General features: G+C 39.2%; 1 protein-coding gene across 2 annotated transcripts in view; it reads left to right on the top strand.

Moving 5' to 3' along the window:
* The window catches only part of KCTD8 (potassium channel tetramerization domain containing 8), a 261,273-nt gene that overhangs the window by 202,708 nt on the left and 39,369 nt on the right, over positions 1-19,196 (top strand). Inside the window, exon 2 of one of the 2 annotated variants that reach the window (XM_084971942.1) lies at positions 702-782. The exons of the other annotated variant lie outside the window; for it this stretch is intronic. Within the exon in view, the coding sequence (XP_084828068.1) occupies positions 702-739 (38 nt within the window). The 3' untranslated portion in view covers positions 740-782. The remainder of the gene's footprint in view (positions 1-701; positions 783-19,196) is intronic. 2 annotated transcript variants of the gene reach the window in all.

Raw genomic sequence — 19,196 nt, 5'->3', positions numbered from 1 at the left:
TTCTTAATGCTTTGAGGAACCTCTATACTGCTTCCTACAGTGGCAGCACTAATTTACATTCCCACCAACAGTGTACAGTTCCTTTTTCTTCACATCCTCATCAGCACTTTTTATTGTTGTCTTTCTGATAAGAGCCACTCTACCAGGTATGAGGTGATATCTTGTGGTTTTGATTTTCATTTCCCTGATGATAAATGATGGAGAGCACCTTTTCAGGTACCCATTGGCCGTCTGTATGTCTTCTTTGGGAAATTGTTTGCTCAGATCTTCTGCCAAAGTTTTGGTCAGGTAATTTGGTTTTTTGCCATTGAGTTGTATGAGTTCTTTGTATAGTTTGGTTATTAGCCCTTCATGAGATACATGATTTGCAAATAATCTTCCCGTCATTTTGTAGGTTGCCTTTTCATTGTATTGTTTTATTTGCTTTGCAGAATTTATTTTGATGTAGCGCCACTTTTTTTTTTGTATTTGTTTTTTTTTTGCTTTTGATATCAGATTTAAAAAGTCGATGCCAAGAGTGATATGAAGGAGCTACTGCCTATGAACACAGAGGCTTTGTTATTAATCCTAATACTTCTAGGCTTTGGAAGAGTAGGATGTAGCTTCAGAGTCCACAACAACATGAAAATCCTTCTGAAATTTCATAGTATAGTAATTGCCTTTGATTTTCTTAGATATGAATTGTCCCTTTTTACCAACAGGTAAGACCACGTTATTGTGTGTAATCCTCTCCCGGTGAAGACAGAGAAGGCAGCACTTCCCTCAGTCACACAGATGTCCAGGTTGTTTAAATTTATACTTACATATGACTCACAAGTTGTGAAATGAACTGGAACCCAAGAGTTCTAATTTTTTTTCTCCAAAGCAATCATCTTCTCCTATTCTGCTTCCAGGCATCTTATGATTTACTGTTGTAAATCAAAGCTACTATTAGACTTGAATTTGCAACAATTATTTTGGGACTGATTTATAATTTTAGAAAATTTGTTGGTGTCTTGATAGTTAAGATAATAATATATGACAGTGCTACCATTTATATGAACTACATAGATTTTTTAAATGGGATAATTATGTGAATGATAAATAATTTCACCGTATCACGGCAAGATGATTTTTTAGAAACTTTATGTCACCGAAATCAAATGAACTAATTTTTTGAGAAATAAAAACAAAGTACTAAAATCTAATATAGAAATCAATGTATTTTTCAATATTGAGATGTACTAAGATCTTATATACTAAGACCCATAAAATTCTACTTAATCCATAAAAACATATTTAATCAATATTTCTGCATATATGTGCATGGTCTGTTAACACATGGATGACTATGTTTTTATTGATTTGTATTCATTCTTTTTTTTTTTGTCTTTTTGCCTTTTCTTGTGCCACTCCTGCGGCATAGGGAGGTTCCCAGGCTAAGGGTCTAATCACAGCTGTAGCCGCCGGCCTTCACCAGAGCCACAGCAATGCAGAATCCGAGCCACGTCTGCAACCTACACCACAGCTCACGGCAACGCTGGATCCTTAACCCACTGAGCAAGGCCAGGGATCGAAACCAAAACCTCATGGTTCCTAGTCGGATTCGTTAACCACTGTGCCACGACGGGAACTCCATTGTTTTATTCATTAATTTAACACATAGTTATTAAGACTCTGCTAATTTTAAATGATAGATGATCAAAATTACACATGAGCTCTACTTTCATGAAGCTATAGCCTGGATTGAAATAGTTCATTAGTCAAATAATCCCATCAGTAAATAAAAACATCATAACTGGGATAAATCAAGAGAGAGAGAGAGACATTGAGACAGACAGAGAGACAGAGTAGCTGAAACTATGAGACATATAACAGAATCAGTAACCTAAGCTAGAGGTTGACCTAAGCTTTCTGAAGATGAGACTCTTAAGCTAAAATAAGAATTGTGAAGAGCAGTTAAATAGGATAGGGTGGGGAGAACATTCTAAGTAAAGCTAATAGCATACACAAAGGTCCTGTGGCAGGAGGGAAAACGTTGAGTATGAGGAGTGGAGAACACAAAGAGTAGGGGAAATTGTGGTCCAAGATGAATCATGAGTGGGAGAAGAAGCCAGGGCTCTGATCCTGCAGAGATTTCAGACTTTGTCCTAAGAGCAATGAAAGATATTGGAAGATTTCTGTTCTGTTTGTTGTTGTTTATATTTTAGTGGGTTTTTTGTTGTTGCTGTTCTTGTTATTGTTTGTTTTTTACGACCATGGGTGCAGAAGATGGACATTCCCATGACAGGGATTGAATCCGAACCTCAGCTGGGACAACACCAGATACTTTACCCCACTGCACTGGGCTGGGGATCGAACCCATGTCTCCAGAGTGACCCAGGCCGCTGCAATCGGATTCTTAACCCACTGTACCACAGCGGGAACTCTTTTTTGTGTAATTTTAAGTGGCAGAAGCAGGCTTGGGTGTTGTGTACACACGACTGAAAACTGTGACATGCAGACCTCAGCTGTTTCATTGGTTTCTGCATAATCTCTCAGCAGTGTTTCTCCCCTCCAACACCTGAGGTTTATTTAATGAGTCATCTCACTCCTATGATGTGTCTACTCAAACCAAGCGGATAGATTAAAGGTTTTGCAAAATGTGCATATGCTCAGGGCTAAATAGAATCAGGAAAAAGAGATTTCTTATTTCATTCTTCAAGATAATAGTTGCTAGGCTTCTTTACAGGATGGAGTAATTAAGACCATTCTTCTCTTTTCCTCCTAAACTGCAAACCAATTGAAATGATATGTGAGTCAGACAGAGATCAAAATGTTTGCTTTAATGTTGGTATATGTGAGTTGGGAGAATACAGCTTAGATTCTGGTCACAACTGGTGACCTCATAGTGTCCCATAAATTAATTTTACTCTTTCTCTTATTCTTTTTTTTTTTTTTTTTGTCTTTTTGCCTTTTCTAGGACCACTTCCTGCAGCATATGGAGGTACTGGGGGTCGAATCGGAGCTGTAGCCGCCGGCCTATGCCAGAGCCACAACAACGCGGGATCCGAGCCACGTCTGCAACCTACACCACAGCTCATGGCAATGCCGGATCCTTAACCCACTGAGCAAGGCCGGGGACCGAACCCACCACCTCATGGTTCCTAGTCGGATTCATTAACCACTGTGCCACAACAGGAACTCCTCTTTCTCTTATTCTTAAGAGGACATATGCTGTGCAAACAAAATGCCAGTCTGCACAGGTTCGGTATGCCTAGACCAACGCATTATGTCCTCATTCAGCTGACCCTATGAATAACTTATGCCTTTAGGTCTTTGTTCTTAAGCTTAAATCATTTACCAGCACTACAACTGTTTTTCAAGCAGGAAGATGGGGTGAAGTAAAGCAGGAGAAGATGGAGTTTTCAGCAAAGAGGCTAAGAAAACATTGTAGAAACATGTCTCGTGACAAGTGTGTACATTTCAGGCAAATTTTAAACACAGTACCCCTGGTGGAGGAGAGTCATTACATTTTTTTTTTTTTGTAGATATAGCTTCAAAATTACATGGTTATGTATGTAAGAATGAAATACAGTTAACTCACAATTACTTAAAATTCTAAAAGGCATAAGAGGAAATAAACATTTCTTTGAAAAGGGCACTTGGTGTCAAAATGAACTCATCTTTCTCTTCTCTATCCCTTTTTGAGGGAGTGTCACAGCCACTGTCCACTGGGTAGCCAGAAACCATGGGACCTATCTGGACCTCTACCTTTATCTCACCCTCCAGAGTCTAGGATCAATTGTCCTCACTTACACTCCAGCTTCAGATAGGGCTCAGGCAGTGGGAGGCCCTGCAGGATGTCAGGTGCACAAGAGAATAATGAGGTTTTGGGTATAGATTCTGTGGGCTTCCTCTTTTATGGCTGCAGGTGGCAGTGGCTGAGTTCCTGGACCTGGGAACAAGAGCCCATGCTGGACAGCTCTCAGCTCGGTTATAGGCACTCTTTCTAGGTTCAGGTAGCTCTGCTTTCCTCTTGCCCTTTGGTTCTGGAGACACAATAAGGATTCCCCTGTTATTTCTAGCTTATGGTGCTTTAGCATTTCTGTTGGGTTTCCCTCAGCCCCACTCACTCTTTGTGCTTCCTGAACTTCTATTCCACCAGCATCTTTGAGTTCTCTGTTTCCTGCCATGACCTTGATTGGTATGAGAGATCATTGTCATAAATGTGATAAACTATTTATAAAGTCAAGGCCTAGAATATTTATGGCATTATGGTATTTTTTAGGATAAATTGATGCTTCAGATTCTCTGGATAAACACAGAGGGTGCCACACAGTTGAGAGATGCATGATAGCATTTCTCTTTTAAATTCTGTGTACTACCTAAAATAACAATCACAAGTAAAATACTAGAATAAAACATTTTTATTGGTAGACTGAAAGCTATTTGCTTAGTGATTGAATTTCAGCCAAACTATTCTCAGTTTATCCTAGTTTTAATGATATCCCCCAAAAGATTCATTGACAAGTAAAGATTTAAATCCCAGTTTTGCCTCTAACTTGCTGGGTGACTTTGGGCTTGTCATTTAAGTCTTCCATGTATCAGGTTTCTCATGTACAAAAGGTTTTGAGCAGTAAGTGAGATAGTGTGTATAGAAAATTTAGCACACTGCCTGCCAAGTTTTACGTGCTCAATCATTTTTCTGTTTTTTTTGTTTTGTTTTGTTTTGTTTTTTGTTTTCTTTTTGGCCATGCCTGTGGCATGCAGAAGTTTCCAGGCCAGAGATTGAGCCACAGCATTGACACATTGACAATGCCAGATCCTTAATCCAGTGAGCCACCAGCAAACTAGCCTGTTATTTTTACTAATCTATTATCATCATTGTCATTATTACTGCGCAACAGTGGTCAATGTTGATTCAGTTTAAATCAATGTTTAATGATTTTATGATCTAGACTTTTTATTAGACTTGGACAACAAGCAAACTCCACTTTCTGCCTAGCCATTCTTCATATATTCTGTTTATTCTTTATGCTGTTGCTCTGGCTGAGCTCATCTGCCAATCCTCTCATTAAAGGGAACATCAATTAGAACTGAGCCTGGGTCTGCCTTCTATAATATTTCTTTTTTAATTTGTTTTCCCTATAGAAGAGTGATGATTTCAGTAGTGAAGTCTTAACTATTGTTAGGTTCATGTAAAGCCCCTCATGGTCCACAATGCATCTGCAATATTCTCTGCTTTTTCCCAGCAGTGTCTGGCATATAGTCCTCTCTTCTGTGTTCATGGACTAAAAGGAGGAGAGGAGGGTGGGCAAGAGGAGTGGCTTTCTGTTCTGCTCTCTCCCTCTGAGGGTCAAAGTACAAAGATGCAATGAAGCTCAGTCACGCCCTTGACCAGTGCTGGACTCCTCTCTGCTAATTTCCCCCATCCTGTTGGCACATATGAATAATACTAGAGAAAAAAAAATAGCTACAGCTTTCCTGCATTCATCTTAAAAAGGCTTCTCTTCAACTCTGTCCTTTGATACCCATCCACCAAAGGACACCGGCTGAGACCATCCTTGTTGTCATGTTCAGAACTCTCATGGAGCTTAGCTTTTACTGCTTCATCACATGGGGCCAGCTTTGTCCTGAAGAGTTTTCTTTCCCCCTCTGGAGTACACTGGAGCCTCCTGCTGCCTCTGGCCATGCCCTTTCCCATGTGCTCATGCTCAGACACTACTCACTCTTGATTTTAATTATCTTCTATATTCCATATAAGCTCCATAAGAATGGAAACCATGTCTGTTGTAAGCCATAGACACTACTGTCATATCTCAATTGTCCAGCATCACTTTCCTAATCTATAAAATTCATAGGCTGTTAAGAGTAGCTTTCCCATGGGTTGTTTTGAGGATTAAATAATAATTAGACACAAGAGGCTTAGAGCAGTGCCTGACAAATGGCATATATGCATAAGTGTTAACTTTATCATTAAGTTATTCAATCTTATAATGTTGATGGTATTTTTAACTTCATTTTACAGGAGAGAAAACTGAGGCACAGAAGGGTTAAGCAATTACCCTAAGATGATGTAACTAGTAGGAAATAATATATAAATGAATAGGAAATTTTTGAAACCACCATATTTACACACTGACTATTTCTTTCTTTCTTTCTTTTTTTCTTCCTTTTTTTTTTTTTTTTTTTTTTTTTTTTTTTTGGCTGTGCTCACAGTATGTGCAAGTTATCTGGCCAGGGACTGAATCCATGTGACAGCAGTAACCCAAGCCACAGCAATGATAATGCTGAGTCCTTCACTGCTAGGCTGTCAGGGAACTCCAGTTTTGTTTTTTTGTTGTTGTTGTTTTGAGTTGTTGTTGCTGCTTGAAGTGTTCTACATTGTGTTTGTGGCAATAGTACATTTTTTTTTTTAAATCCCTGATTCTTTTTTTTTTTTTTTTTTTTTTTGTCTTTTTGCCATTTCTTGGGCTGCTCTCGTGGCATATGGAGGTTCCCAGACTAGGGGTCTAATCGGAGCTGTAGCCACTGGCCTACGCCAGAGCCACAGCAACGCGGGATCCGAGCCGCGTCTGCAACCTACACCACAGCTCACGGCAACACCGGATCCTTAACCCACTGAGCAAGGCCAGGGATCGAACCCGCAACCTCATGGTTCCTAGTCGGATTCGTTAACCACTGTGCCACGATGGGAACTCCATGTATTATTCTTGACATTGATAATATTCTGGACTGCCTTTTCCAGTGGAAACCACTATCCTGAATTTGTGGTTTATTATTTTTATTAAGCTACCTTTGCAAAAGCTCAACCTGCTTGTTTTATCATCGTATTTTAGAAGGTAAGGTTAATACAGAGTCACTTCTTTAGAAGAGTAAACACTGTTGTCATATTTTAGAAGGAAAAGTTGATACAAAGTCACTTCAGAAGGGTAAACACTATCGAATTCCTTTTCTTTTTCTTTTTCTGTAAAGTGAGTAGAATGCCATGGCCCCCTTTCTTCTATAGCTACTAAGCTACCTTGAAACCTAGAACTACTAATGACTCTTACACCTGATCAGATGCCATGCTAGGCAGACTGGATCTATAGTGGAACAGGTGACATGATAGAAAGAGTGGCGCAGAAGGGTGTGTGGTTTTCTGCTCTGCCACTGAAGTTTTCGACAACTTCCATAACCACACCAATCAACAAAGGAGGGGTGAGGTTTTGGCTCTGGGAAAAATAAAGACAAGGTCTTGAGAAATTAATCACTAAAAAAGCTATGAAGGAATGTCTGAGCAATAAAAAAGGGCCTTTTAGCCTAGAAATTTCTGTTTCTGAAAATGCTGTTTCTGGATCACTTAAGTGACCACTTAAGACTCATCTGCATGTTTTTAAAAAAAAGGGAACTATGTCTAGTCACTTATGATGGAGCATGATAATGTGCAAAAATATAATGTGTACATGTATGTATAACTGGGTCACCATGCTGTACAGTAGGAAAAAAATTGTAGTGGGGAAATAACTATTAAAAATAATAATAAAAATAATTTAAAAAATAATAAATAGGTCTCCATTAAGATCAATTGAAACACTTTCTATGGTTGGTGCCTAGAAATTTGCATTTTAACCAGCTCACCTTCTCAGATGATTCTGGAGATATAAAAGCCGGGGAACCAGTGATAGTGAGAGTGTTATCCAATTTTGAGCTCTTTACCTCATCATGTACACACTTAAAGATACTGAAGAGGTTTCCGTTTTGGTCCTTGACTTATAGAGCAGCCACTCTGACTTCATTTCTGGAGTCAATAGGTGGAATCACCCAGGTAGCAACTTGTTATTCCATGAGACAGATGCACAGAGAGAAGAGAATCAGAGAGAGAGAAGAGAAGAGGAAAGAGATGAATCCATTCCAAGAAAAAATTTAATAAAAGTTAAAATTAAAAAACATATGCAGTTAATTTTTTAGTATGCCTTTTTCATTTATGAGGAATATTAAAATATTAAAATAGGAGTTCCCGTCGTGGCGCAGTGGTTAACGAATCCGACTGGGAATCATGAGGTTGCGGGTTCAGTCCCTGGCCTTGCTCAGTGGGTTAAGGATCCGGTGTTGCCATGAGCTGTGGTGTAGGTTGCAGACGCGGCTCGGATCCCGCGTTGCTGTGGCTCTGGCGTAGGCCGGTGTCTGCAGCTCCGATTAGACCCCTAGCCTGGGAATCTCCATATGCCGCAGGAACGGCCCAAGAAATAGCAAAAAGACAAAAAATAATAATAATAATAAATAATTAAAATATTAAAGTTATCGATGGGGTACAAAATCATAATTTTAGTACCCTTAACATAATGCTGAAAATATTTAAACTATGTATTTAAAGGTAACATTCCATTTTTTGTCAAATATAGCTTTATCATTATCTTTTGATAAGATAAATACCATGATATATAGTATCTCAAATATAAACTAAAAATCAAGACTTAAGCATCATCCAAGTCAGTATTAGTAAATGTCATAGGTAATTTATACAAATTTTGGTATATAGATAAATCCCTTCCTGGAGTTGAATATTTTGCATCAGCATTTCCAAGCTTACAGTGCTTGCTAATTATAGTGTTCTGAATTGATTTTCCATAAATATCTACTTAATGTGTTATAGCATTGATTGAAGCAATTATAAGAAAGCCCTGAAAATCAGAGATAGGGTCTGTGGGGGAGAGGGAAATAGGGTGGCATATATGATTTTTTTTTCCTAGCCTATGTATGAAATAAGTTGCAAGGCAACTGAGGGATAACTGGGATTATTGGACACTGACCAACTCTTGGCTCAGGTGTTTGGAATCCAAAATCATCACCCAAATGTGCATGTCTGAGTTTGTCATTACCACTTAGCATCTCTGCTACCCAGTAGAGGAACTCTAAACAAACACAGAAATTTATGGCCAAACTTATAAATTTGCAAGTACAATCAATTTTTTTAGGGTGTTTGCTTGGAACTGCCTGGCGCAGATGGCTAGATAAAGCTTGGAAACCTCACTCTTTTCCATCCATTATGCTTGAGAGTCTGGATATTCCCAATTGGTAGGTGCTGAAAATAGTGTGTACTAATAAGATCTCTAGATCCTGGGGACAAGCTTTGAATATTAAGAGATTTTAGGGGCAAAGCTGAACTGAAAGTTTGCCTCAAGAATTCCTCCATGAGAAAGAACACTCAAGTGTAAGCAGCATACCAAATTTGGGGGTGTCTGCTGTGACAGACCCTAACATAGCCTGTATTTGGCTGTAGATTTCTGCCAGTCACTGGATCTCTTCACACCATTAAAGAACTTTTTTTAGAAATGCTTCAGGAGGAGTTAATTTGTCAACTCTAGTGAAGTCTCTTGTAAATAATGATTTTTGGAACACAGCTTTGTTATCCAGATGATGAGAGATGGTGGAATCTATCATAAGCAGTACCATTCATTTGGCAATAACTATATAATGCATGGCCATGTTAATTATATATTCATTTTCATCATAACTATTACCCTCAATATTTTATATTTGTATTATCTAATTTGCTTTCAATTGGAAAGCTGAATTTTATTTGAATAATTTAACTTCTATGGTCTCCCTAGCTAGATAGTAAAGTCCTCGTAGGCAGAAAAAAAATGGCCTTAATCTTTTTATAAACTACAGCAAATAAACTGTACTTTTCATATCTTAAATAATCATAATAGCAGCAAATGTTAATAAAGGAGTTATCACATACTCGGTATAGTTCTAAATACTTTATGTACAATTCATTCATTCACAATAACAATCTAGTACCTTAGGTATGAATATTACTTCCACTTTGCTGATGTGAAAATTAATGGCAAACAAGTTATGCCACGTACCCTAAGTCAGAGCTATGAAATAGTAAGAATGGGTTTTAAAGCCAGGAAATTTGGCTTCAGAATCTGTATATTTTAAATCCAAAATATAGCAAAAAGTTTGAAAATATTTGATGGTTTATTTGAATAACTTTCCTGTTTTATATAAAGCAAAAGGAAAAACCATTCATTTATTCGCCAGTTGTTTATTGAGGCCCTATGGTGTATGATTGACTTTGCTATGTACAGAAGGTTTAAAGCAACAAATGAGTGAGGTAAGTATCCTGTCTTATATAGGTTACATTTTTAAAAGAGGGGCATAGACAATAAGTGTGCTATACTAGATTATGATGGGGGAACAGTGGGCAGTAGTCATGCTTTAGATTTATTGACCAAGGAAGACCTCTCTGAGGAGCTGGCAATGGCAATGAAAGAGAAAGAAAAAGCCAGACGTGCAAAAAACAGAGAACTTTATTGTCTCGCAGTTCTGGAGACTAGATGTCCAAAACCAAGATGTCAGCAGGGCCGTGGTCTCTTTGAAACACAAGAAGCAAGACTCAGAGTTCTCATCGGCGCAGTGGAAATGAATCCTAGTAGGAACCATGAGGCTGTGGGTTCGATCCCCGGCCTCGCTCAGTGGGTTAAGGATCCAGTGTTGCCGTGAGCTGTGGTGTAGGTCGCAGACACAGCTGGGATCCAGTGTTGCTGTGGCTGTGGTGTAGGCCAGCAGCTACAGCGCCAATTTGACCCCTAGCCTGGGAACCTCCATATGCTACGGGAGTGGCCCCAAAAAGACAAAAAGACAAAAAAAAAAAAAAAAAAAAAAGAAGAAGCAAGACTCTTCCTAGCTTCTTCCAGCTTCTGCTACCCCAGGTGTTCCTCTCTTCAAGCTTGTAATAGCAGCATAACTCCAATCTCTGATTAATTTCACTTCATTCTCCCTGTGTGTCTCAGCGTCATCCTCTGTGCAAGTCTGCCTTTGTGACTGAATTTTTCCTTTTTTTTTGTAGTGATGCCAGTCATATTGGAATAAGGCCTATTTCAGTGACCTCATTTTAACTTGATTATCTCTGTAAAGACCCTATTTCCAAATACAGTTACATTCTGCTTATGTCTTTTTGCAGGGAAGGTGGCTGGGAGAGGAGAAGCACAATTCAACCTCTAGAAGTTAGTTTCTAGCATTTTATGGCAACAAAGATGCTAAGATTATCATGTATTTGCAGCAGGGGTTGTCTGTGAATCTCACTGTCACCTCAAAGATATTATCTCTCAGGAAACATTTGCTGAGTCTGTTTCCTCCTGAATCATTCAAGTATCAGTCTTAGTATAGGGACAGGAAAAATTCTGGGTGCCTTGCTCATAAAAAACTATTTTCCTAAACATAAAATTTAAAATGAAATTCAACACAAGGGTTTTGCACTCCTCACCACAGTGGATACAAAGAGTATTGTCAGGAAAGTGAGGTCAATAAAGAATATTGTTGGAAAAGTAAAAAGATAAATCAAGCTAAAAAATAGTAATATAAATAGACAAATAATAAATATCTGATAGATCACCTTAGAACCTGAGAGTAGATTATAAATGAGGTGCTATAAAGTTCAATAGGGAACAGAATTTATCTAAATAGGAGGGTAGAATGGAGATGTTCATTGAAAGATGACTTGGCAAAGACTGCCAACTACCTAGCAAAGATTTATGCTGCCCATTGATCACATAGACTTGCTGAGGAGTAGATGCTTAAACAGGGACCATACTTCTCAAACTCCCTTGAATTTATGTGAGGCCATATGACTAGTTCTCATCAATGAAATGTAGGTAAAAGCAATGCGTGTTTGGGTTTAAGAAGTGGTATCCCTTCTCTACTACCTCTTCCTTGCCTGCTGGCTGGACATTGAAGTCCAAGTGGACCTTGAAAGACTTTGCTGAAGATGACAATCTTGAATGACTTTGTGGAGTGAACCACCACAATCACCACACTTAACCTCACCGTAATGGCCAAGAACATAGCATTGAACTATTGTCTGGGTATAAATTATTTTTATTGCATTAAGCCAGGAATTTAAGAATTATCTTAGAAGTTAACAACATCCTAACAAATATAAATCACTGAAACTGCAAAAAGAATGGTAGAAGGAGAGGCTTTTCTGGTAGAGGGGATGACATAGGAGTAGAGACACAGAGAGGAGAAATAGAAATGGGGGGGAGTTCCCGTCGTGGCGCAGTGGTTAACGAATCCGACTAGGAACCATGAGGTTGCGGGTTCCATCCCTGCCCTTGCTCAGTGGGTTAACGATCCGGTGTTGCCGTGAGCTGTGGTGTAGGTTGCAGACGCGGCTCGGATCCTGCGTTGCTGTGGCTCTGGCGTAGGCCTGTGGCTACAGCTCCGATTCAACCCCTAGCCTGGGAACCTCCATATGCCGCGGGAGTGGCCCAAGAAATAGCAACAACAACAACAACAAAGACAAAAGACAAAAAAAAAAAAAAAGAAAGAAATGGGAAGGAGACCTATTTGGCTAAAGCACCTCTACTGGAGTGTAACTGGAGATAAGCCTAAACGATTAGGTCTTGATCATATAATGGAGGCTTTTGAGCATCAGAATGGATGTTCATATTTAATTCATAAGGCAGCAGAGAGCTGTTGAAGAATTATAAGCAGGCTATAATATATTCAATGGCATTTTTAGAATTTTTTGTATTTATTTAAGTATACCATGTCTCTTTGAAGAAAGGATTATAACAACTTTTGAGATATTAATCTAGTAGTGGTGTATAAGAAGGGTTGGATTGAAGGAAAGAGGCCACATGGAGCTCACATAAAAGAATATTGCAATACTTTGATTTAAATCAGAATCTATATAGGTCTCTTAAGGGCCTGTGTAGGCCCTTGAAAGATGACTTGGCAAAGACTGCTAACTACCTATCAAAGATTTATTCTGCCCATTGATCACATAGACTTGCTGCTGAGGAGTAGGTGCTTAAACAGGAACCATACTTCTCAAACTCCCTTGAAATTATGTGAGGCCATTGACTTAAGGGCCAAAACTACTCAACTCTGCCTTTAAAATTAGGCTCTACTTAAATGAATAGGCATGGCTATATTCCAATAAAACTTTGATTACAAAAACAGTTGAACAGCCTATGGACTTTAGTTTGCCTACCCTTGGTCTAAATGCAGGAGTAACAAGACTTCAGCTATGGGGTGGAGAATGGAAGGACAAAGGAGGAAAGAATGTAACACATAGACATCAATCAAACAGAACTTGCAGAGCTAGCATAGCACCTTCCACATTGACTCTAAAATTAGCATTGTCTTTCTCTGCTACTAGACTAGGAGCTCCATGAAAGAAAGGCTAAGTTTTATTCATTTTCATATTGAAAAGATATTAAGTACTCAGTGAAATATTTGTTTAAGTGATTGGAAAAATTTTATCTCATTGAATATGGAGAATGAAAAGGAATGAACAAGGACCCAGAGTGTTTCGGAGTGTCTATTAAGCTGGAGTTTATGGAAAATAGTCGTGCCATTATTAGAAGTATTCTTAACTTTGAACAAGTTATTTAACCCTTCCATACCTGGATGTCCAAGGCATCTCAAAATTAGCAGATATAAAAATGACACATTCGACTTCTTTTCCTCCTCCAACTCAAAACCTAATCTTACAATGTTTTTTCATCTTCATCACTTTACCATTTATCCAGTCTTTAGCAACAGAAATCTTGAGCCATTCTTGTTCTCTTCCTTAGAGGAATACAATTTGGGGAAAACAAAAAACAAAAAACAAACAAAAAAAAACCCTAAAGTTTTCAGATAAACTTGTAGATCCTACTTCTGAATTGTATTTTTAAAAATCTTTCTCTCCCCTGTCATTTCTCCTTTGGATCACTACAGAACATCTCCACTTCCAATACCGATACGCTCTTTACATTCTCTACATAATCTTCAAGTCAGTAACTTTTCTGGTTAAAACTGTTACACGATTTCCCATGGAACTTGGAATGAATCCATACTGTATATCATGGCCTACAAGGACATCTATACTCAGTCTCTTACCCACATCTCCACCTGGTGTCAGGCCAGTGTCCACCTTACCCAATATCAGCCGGTCATTGTTGCTGTCATTTCCTAAAAATTCTCAAGCTCATTTTTTCTTCCATTTATTTTTGCTCTCCCTTTATTCCACCTGGTTCTTTCTCCTTCTCTTTAAACATTAGGCAGGCTTGGTGGCTTTATGCTTGGTTTGCTAACCTAGAATTCCCAGAATTCTTTTCAGTGTATAACCTTGAACACAAGATATATTTTGCATGACGCTTGAAAATTGTAAGGGAAGCAGCAGTTGCATTTTTACACTCTGAATCATAATGAAGAACACCAAGACCCAAGGCATCTCGCTGTTACAGTGGCTCACATTTCAAGGCATGGCAACAACTCAAGCCACTGCTCCTCCAGCTCTGGTCAGATCTCCAGTGTTGGCTTCTCTGGATCATAGGCATATATGTGCTGCTGTGGGGAAGGGGTTGGCTATTTCTGCAGGTCACGCACAAGATCGAGGTGAGAGTTTTTAAAAGACAGACACAGTTTCAGTCATCCTCATAGTTTCCAGTTTGTCCCTGCAAATTTCAGTTTGCCTTTTTTCTCATCCGCATTCAGCTTTCCTTTCCTTCCTGATTTCTGGTCTTCATGATTCTACAGCAATATCAGGCTCAACCCTGCCAACAGAGGCAGTAGGCTGCCCACACTGTCCCATCAGCTCCTGCACTAGCACGAGGACTAGCCCCTATGACAAACCTCTTATTCTAGCCTCTTGTAGTGATTCTACTTCTCAGGGTGAATTCTAACTTGGGTTTTAGAGAAAATATCAGTTCTTAAAGAGGTTTTAAAGAAGTTTATCTTGATTCCTCATCTTAGAGGAATCCTCTCTGGTTACATTTATTTCTCTCAATATCTAGTATACCAGTAGTTCTTTATTTTATTGTTGACTATCACTTTTCCCCACGAGAAAGCAAGCTCTGCAAGGGCAATAATTTGTTTGTCTTGCTGAACATTGTATCTCCAGGATGTATCACATTGTCTGGTATACAGAGACAATCGGTAAATACTTGTTGAATTAATGTAGCATCTATTGAGTGTAGGGACAATGGTGAGAAAAAGTTAAATACAGTTCTGAGCTAGAGACAAATAATAGATATTTTCAGAACACTGGGAGTATTTCAATGAAGATATAAAATAATATGGTTGCCAGAGGATCAGTGAAGAATCTGCTAAGGTCAGATAGCATATCTATCTATGTTATCTATGTATATATTTATCATCTATCTTCATATATTTCTTGATGTATTTATCATCTAGCTACTATTTTACCTATCAGCTTTCATCTATAATAATGAGAATAAATATAATTAATAAGATTTTTGAATTCTTAAGAAATTAGCTAATACAGTTAAGAAACTCCATTAGCAGTCTGCATTACATTTGATACATTTTATTTTAGGCAGTAAATATGAACGTATTGTACCCCCTTCTGCAATTTTCATTTTATTTGAGATAAGTAAGTAAAATGAGGACAGTTGCATCACAGGATCTGTATTAAATATCTTTAGTGTTAATCACATGCTTGTCACCAAGTTGGAAGGAGTGAGATTAGGTATTAATTCCTGTTTACATCTGTTCACAACCTGTCACTTCTGTTTTGTCAAAATTACAATATTAAACACAAAGTCAGATACTCTAGACTTGATAGTGAGGCTTCTTTATCTTAGAAAGACTAAGCTAAGGTAAAGTAGAACTTCTCACCAAAGCATTTTTCTCACACAGTCAAGATGGTGGCAGCCTCTACTTGAGCACTCAAGACTGATAGTCCACCAGTGGCTGTGCAGCCTCACACTGTGTGACACCTTCAGGAATGCTAAGGAATTCTAAGGCCATTATAAATCAGCTTGGTCCTTTATGGGAAAGCAGCATGTCTTGGGAGATAAGTAGGCTGGAAATAGAGAGTGATCTGGCAAGCTAAGCATGCTTGTCTAGAGGTTGTCCTGCTGGTATCACATTTTACAAATGTTTACCTCGACTACCATTCTTCTCAGATTTAGGAGAGAAAGGAATTCTAGATAATGGAACTTTTCAGCCTAAATCAAGGTTTCTCAACCTACCGCTATTGACAGTATGGGTCCGATAATTCTTTTTTGTGTGTTGTGGGAGGGGCACAGGAAAAGGTTGCCCTATGTATTGCAGATGTTTAGTGCCATCCTTGGCTGTTTCCACTAGATGCCAGTAGCACCTCTAACCATAATTATCCCAAACAAAACTGTCACCAGCATTGCCAAGAGCCCCTCCTAACTAGGGTTTCAGACTCCTATTTCTTCACCTTCTATGACTTCATCTGTCCGAGGTCCATTTTCTATGGGGGAATCAGATGTGTATCACTTCTAACTTATTAAATTTTCCTACCTATCTATCAACTCAGTTCTACTCCTGTTTTATTTGCCTCTTCTTCAGAGTCATTGTTAGATGAGTTGAAGTGAGGGTCTGGCTGATTTCTTGGATTTTAAATGAAATCAGATATCCTTTATTGGTTTCTGATTAATGAATTCAGTTTACCTGCCTCTAGGTCTTTAGTGTCCATCTATAATAGATATGATAACTCATCTTCTACTTCAAATAGGAAAGCCTAGTATAGATTTCACAGATCTAATGTGAAGAATTTAAATCCAGGACCTTCATACTCTTACATACACATGATCAAGGCCAGTGAGGCAGTTCTGCATAGAACCTTCACTTCTTTTTTTTTTTTTTTTTTTTGTCTTTTTGTTGTTGTTGTTGTTGTTGCTATTTCTTGGGCCGCTCCCGCGGCATATGGAGGTTCCCAGGCTAGGGGTTGAATCGGAGCTGCAGCCTACGCCAGAGCCACAGCAACGCGGGATCCCAGCCGCGTCTGCAACCTACACCACAGCTCACGGCAACGCTGGATCGTTAACCCACTGAGCAAGGGCAGGGATGGAACCCGCAACCTCATGGTTCCTAGTCGGATTCGTTAACCACTGCGCCACGACGGGAACTCCAGAACCTTCACTTCTGACTTTTAGGATGCACCTTTGTAGTTAAACACAGATAACAGAAATTCTGCACTTTATGTCTATTCATTTTTCTATGTTCCAATTCACAGTCCTTTTTTGTCAACCTGAAATGATACTGGGATTTAGATTTAACAATTCCTTATAGAAAATGCTTTATATCTTGTGTCCTAAATCCTCCTTCTTTCCTAGTCCTCTAGTTGTAGTTAAGTGTTTCTACCATGTCATCTCTTTGCTCCTTTAAAAATAATTCCAGCTTTAAAATGGGCTTCTATTGAGGCTTTATTTTTTTTAATGGCGAGTTGTTTAGCCAGAGACTTTTGGAAAACTTCTCACGGAAGAGACACGAGTCTTATTCTCTCATTAGAACATCCAGTCCAAAATTGAAGTCTTCCAAAAAATTATTTCAATTTTATTCTGTTCTCCACAGTCTTTATTACTCTAAGTCCAATCAAGAGGTATAAATCACACATCAATTTAAATAAGAAGGGTAATAAGAAGCATGATTAGACTCTGGTAGAAGAGAGAGTTCCTGTCGTGGCGCAGTGGTTAACGAATCTGACTAGGAACCGTGAGGTTGTGGGTTCGGTCCCTGCCCTTGCTCAGTGGGTTAACGATCTGGCGTTGCCGTGAGCTGTGGTGTAGGTTGCAGACGCGGCTCGGATCCCGCGTTGCTGTGGCTCTGTCGTAGGCCGGTGGCTGCAGCTCCGATTCAACCCCTAGCCTGGGAACCTCCATATGCCGCAGGAGTGGCCCAAGAAATAGCAAACAAACAAACAAACAAACAAAAAAACTCTGGTAGAAGAGGAAGTATGAAGACATAACAAGAACTCTAAGAGGTACCCAAAGGCTGAGGAAAGTATCTAAAGAGGAATAAACTTGGAAGAAGATTCACCTCTCCATTATGGGGCAAATTGTGTTCACTAACATGTTGAAATTCTAGTCCCCAGTACCTCATATGGAATATGGAATAGGGTGGGTGACCTTATGTTGGATAGAATTGCTGCAGATGTAATTAGTTAAGATGAAGTCACAGTGGAATGGAGTGGACCCCTAATCAGCCTGACCAGTATCCTTATAAGAAGACCACCATATGAAGACATAGACATATAAGAAGAATGCCATGTGTCAATGAAGGCAGAGATTGGAGGAAAGCAGCTGCAAGCCAGGGTGTGCCAGAGATTACTGTCAAACTATCAGAAGTTAGGAAGGATCAAGGAGGGATTTCCCTACAGGTTTCAGCAGGCACGTTGACCTGCCGACACCTTGATTTCAAACTTCCAGCCTCTAGAATTGTGAGACAATATATTTGTTGTTTTAAGTCACTCAGTTTGTGGTACTTATTACGGAGCCCTAGAAACGAATATACTCCCAAAATCTGGAGTCATTCTCATGGGAGAAGATGGAGTTGCAGCCCACAGGATGGAGAGGTCATCCAGGAAAGAGCCCTCTGTGGCATAGGTGAGCAGAAGCAGGTGGGTGGGCATGCAGAGAAACTTGGGACACTGGTCTGGGCATGAGTCCTGAATCAGGCATTGTTCATGTTAAGAGAGCAGTAGTAATATCAGATCATGCCAGGTCTATGAGATCCCCAAGAGACCATCCCTCTGGCACATGGCTAAGGCAGAGTGCCACTGGATATCTTGCACACACATATGCACACACACGCACACGCACACACCCCTAAAAGACCGTGCAAAACACAGCATAGTAGAACAAGTGCTATTCCATTCCTCCTGTTCCACCATCACCCTCTGCTGTTAGTACTTAACATCATGCTCATTGTAAAGGAGAAATGCTTGAAGTACTAAAGGAGTCCAGTGCATTTAAACAGAAAGTACTGAAGGGTGAAATTGGAGATGTGAGATAGTGAATTGAAAACTGCCACAGAGTTCTTTTTGTGTATTAGTCATGTTCCAGGGACAATCGCGAATTTCCTATCGATGCTGTTCACCCCTTTGTACCCTTCTAAGTCAAGCATTGAGCAGTGATGATGTTGATGATGATATCCATTGCTAGCTCATACAAAGATGACGGATTTGTTCTCTTTATTCAGGTATATCTACGTGTGTGTGTCTGTGGGAGTGAGTGCACAACGGACTATTGATCCTTTGGTCCAAAATCCATCCCTTGTCTGCCAAAATACAACAAGTAGCAAGCCAGGACGTTCATGGTTTAGCTCAAAATAGTAACATGGTCAAAAGAAAACAAACCCTTCAACCTAAAGTAATTCTCAAACGCAGTGGAAAGCAATATAAGGCCCATTTTAAATTTTCTTTTTTCATCTTCGGTTCATTCTCTTCACATAAAAAAGTAGTGAATCCTTTACCCCAAATA

Source organism: Sus scrofa, chromosome 8, assembly GCF_054392235.1.
Source record: "Sus scrofa isolate SSC_HxYL_T2T_F1_AM1 chromosome 8, Sscrofa_HxYL_maternal_Yorkshire_Landrace_v2.0, whole genome shotgun sequence".
NCBI lineage: Eukaryota > Metazoa > Chordata > Mammalia > Artiodactyla > Suidae > Sus > Sus scrofa.
This window is presented reverse-complemented; position numbering and strand designations above follow the sequence as displayed.